Source organism: Acyrthosiphon pisum, chromosome A2, assembly GCF_005508785.2.
Source record: "Acyrthosiphon pisum isolate AL4f chromosome A2, pea_aphid_22Mar2018_4r6ur, whole genome shotgun sequence".
NCBI classification, from domain to species: domain Eukaryota; kingdom Metazoa; phylum Arthropoda; class Insecta; order Hemiptera; family Aphididae; genus Acyrthosiphon; species Acyrthosiphon pisum.
In genome coordinates this window covers 102360811-102363548 of record NC_042495.1, presented here as the reverse complement: position 1 = coordinate 102363548, position 2738 = coordinate 102360811, and the positions used below count along the sequence as shown (strand labels likewise).

The following is a 2738-nucleotide window of genomic DNA, read 5'->3' as shown; positions in this document are numbered from 1 at the left end:
ATAAGATTCCATGTTACTAGTTCATATGTAACCAAAAAATCTAAAAAATAAACAAACACATTTTTTTTTTTAGCTATATCAAGTCCAAGTTTGGACTACCTACATAAGATATTGAATCAAAGAAGAATGATTTTAGTTTAGAATTATTATTCATGGGAACTTGAAATTTCTAAAGTATATTATTCTATAAAAATATGATAATATACAAATAATATTAATTCACTTACCGGCTAACAAATTAATTATAACAATACAAATATAATATAAAAAAAATTAGACTGACAAACCGTCTTCACTCTGAATCGGTTTTTGTATTCATTGGTATTATATCATTAATTCTTCCATTATAGAGATCCACTTGTAAGTTGAAACCTACTGTACAGCAAAGCGTCACCCACTTACCAGCTTTTTTCTTTTATTTATAACTTGTTCCGTTTGCTTGACTTAATGTAAGAACAATTTTTGAATATTAACTACAACAATTATACTAAACGACAGGATGTATATCGATACACCGATAAGTTTAAAAATCCAATTGAATAGTATACTTAATACCTTATACCAGCTGCAGGTCTCCTCACCAGTGGCACACACACTCAAAAATAAATAGTGGTTGCAAATTGAATTGGTTACCTCTATATTGGCTAATAGACGAATGTCTATAGCCTATAACTATTCAATAGTTTATTTTCAATACTTTTATGCATAGTAGAATTTTTATGATGTAAATATTTTGGAGCTAGGTGGTCTACCCACCCACCTACCAAAAAAATCAGGGTTTAGCAACTGCTACCCTTGAACCCTCCAATGTGCGCCACTGCTCCTAACATAATCAGTCTGAAAAACCATGAAATCAAAAATATATTTATAAAAGTGATTTAATTATCAAGTACATAAATGGTTGTATTAAAAGGTCAATTTAATATTCTTAACATACAATTTGGTATGGGTTTATCCGGGGGTTTATCTTTTATGATTCCAATAAATGGTTTATTTTATAAACCAGTGATAACATTAAGCAGAATTCACTGTATTTTATTTTATGTATAATGAGAAGGGTTTGAAACAAATATATTAGATATAGGTAGGTACCCATATTTTAATAGTTTGGGTTTTAAAAATGTAGCTCTTGTTAACGAAATATTACATTGATCAATTTATGGATACTATAGATTACAAATTTCCATTTTATTTCCAAAAATATTTTATTGCTCAGTTCCACTAATGTAGTGTAGTGAATTAATAAATTATACCCAATAGATCATATTTTATGTTATGTTATAATAATTAACAAATTTTATTAAAATAGGTAAATTCTTACTTATTTAATGTGTCTATGAAAACATTTTTGAATTTCTATTCTGTCAAAGTCATTATAAAATTATTAATTTCCTTATTTGCAAATTGTAAAACTATTTTATAGGATTATATCCTAAAAATTAAAAGTTTATTTGTACCTCGATTTGTACACAATTGTATTATTTTATTAGGTAGATGTGTTATTTGGGGGTTTGACCACAAATCACCATAAAATACTTGATAAAATATCAATTTAAACACTGGGCAATAAACAGAAACCATTTTTCTAAAATAAAAATAATGATCATTTGTGTTATTTCACTAGGTACCTACTAAAAATTAGTTATTATATTTTAGATCATGTGCTTGACCGTTTGTCATCATTAATTTCTATTTATTTCCTAAACCTCATTGTCATACAACTATATAATATAGCTAGGTAGTGATTAATTTGAGTAGAATTACTAAAACCTTGTTATTTATAAAGTTCATATTATTTTGTTTCAGACTTGGCATTTAAATTGTAGTAAGTCCAAACTTGGTAACATATAAGGTAAGTGGATGAATATTAATTATAGATAAAAAAAAAATCTAAATATTTTTGAAATGTATTTCTCCCATATTATGCTACTGATAGTAAGAGTATCTATTATACCAAAAAAGGAAAATTATCTAGCAATCCCAATATAATCATTTAGAATCGCTAATTTATTAATATAAATCTTGTTAATGTACCTATTGTATAATAGTATACCTGGCTGTTAAGTTAAATCACTACTTTGTATTAAGTATTGTAAGATTTTGATTATGCAATTTTTATTAAATAGATACCTACTATAAATTAAATTAGGTGGTAAACATAATGTTGACTATACTGTAGTTGATTTGTAGTTAAGGTTTGTTTTATCTTTATAAAAAGTTCTGTTTTATTGAATTTAATAGAATAAAATTATATTTCTATGGTGCATTATGGTGTTCAAACTACACATAACTTTGAATGTATATTTAGTTTTAAGGTAAAAATCAGAGAATCCTTTATTTTTTGTCCCTTTGAAGATTATGAAGAAATACTGGTAAGTTTTGCTTTGCTTAATATGTTAAATATAATTAATTATACTAAATATTACAAATGGTAGGTACTGGTATTGATATCTATTTCAGAATAAGATGCAATGTTATTTACGCGTGTCTTATTTGAAAGTTTTTGATTTACAAAGTAAGTAGTTATGTATAGGTTTTTTTTGCTTTTATACGCTTTCAGTTGTAGCTGGCCGTAAATCAAGATGCAAAATCTGTTAATGGTTTCAAGTTTTCAACTAAAAGGTTTGGTAAAGGAGACAAAAAATATTCATCTGTACATTTGGATTTTCATATTAAAACAAGTATTTAATAAATTTATTATTTATTTTATATTTTAAATAAAACATTTGAAAAAGTTT

At 25.5% G+C, this 2738-nt stretch overlaps 1 protein-coding gene across 1 annotated transcript in view; it reads left to right on the top strand.

The window, feature by feature from the left end:
- Positions 1-1879, top strand: part of LOC103310248 — a 5234-nt gene extending 3355 nt beyond the window's left edge. Inside the window, exon 2 of the mRNA XM_008187859.3 lies at positions 1807-1879. Within this exon, the coding sequence (XP_008186081.1) occupies positions 1807-1819 (13 nt within the window). The 3' untranslated portion in view covers positions 1820-1879. The remainder of the gene's footprint in view (positions 1-1806) is intronic.
- The last annotated feature ends 859 nt before the right edge of the window (positions 1880-2738 follow it).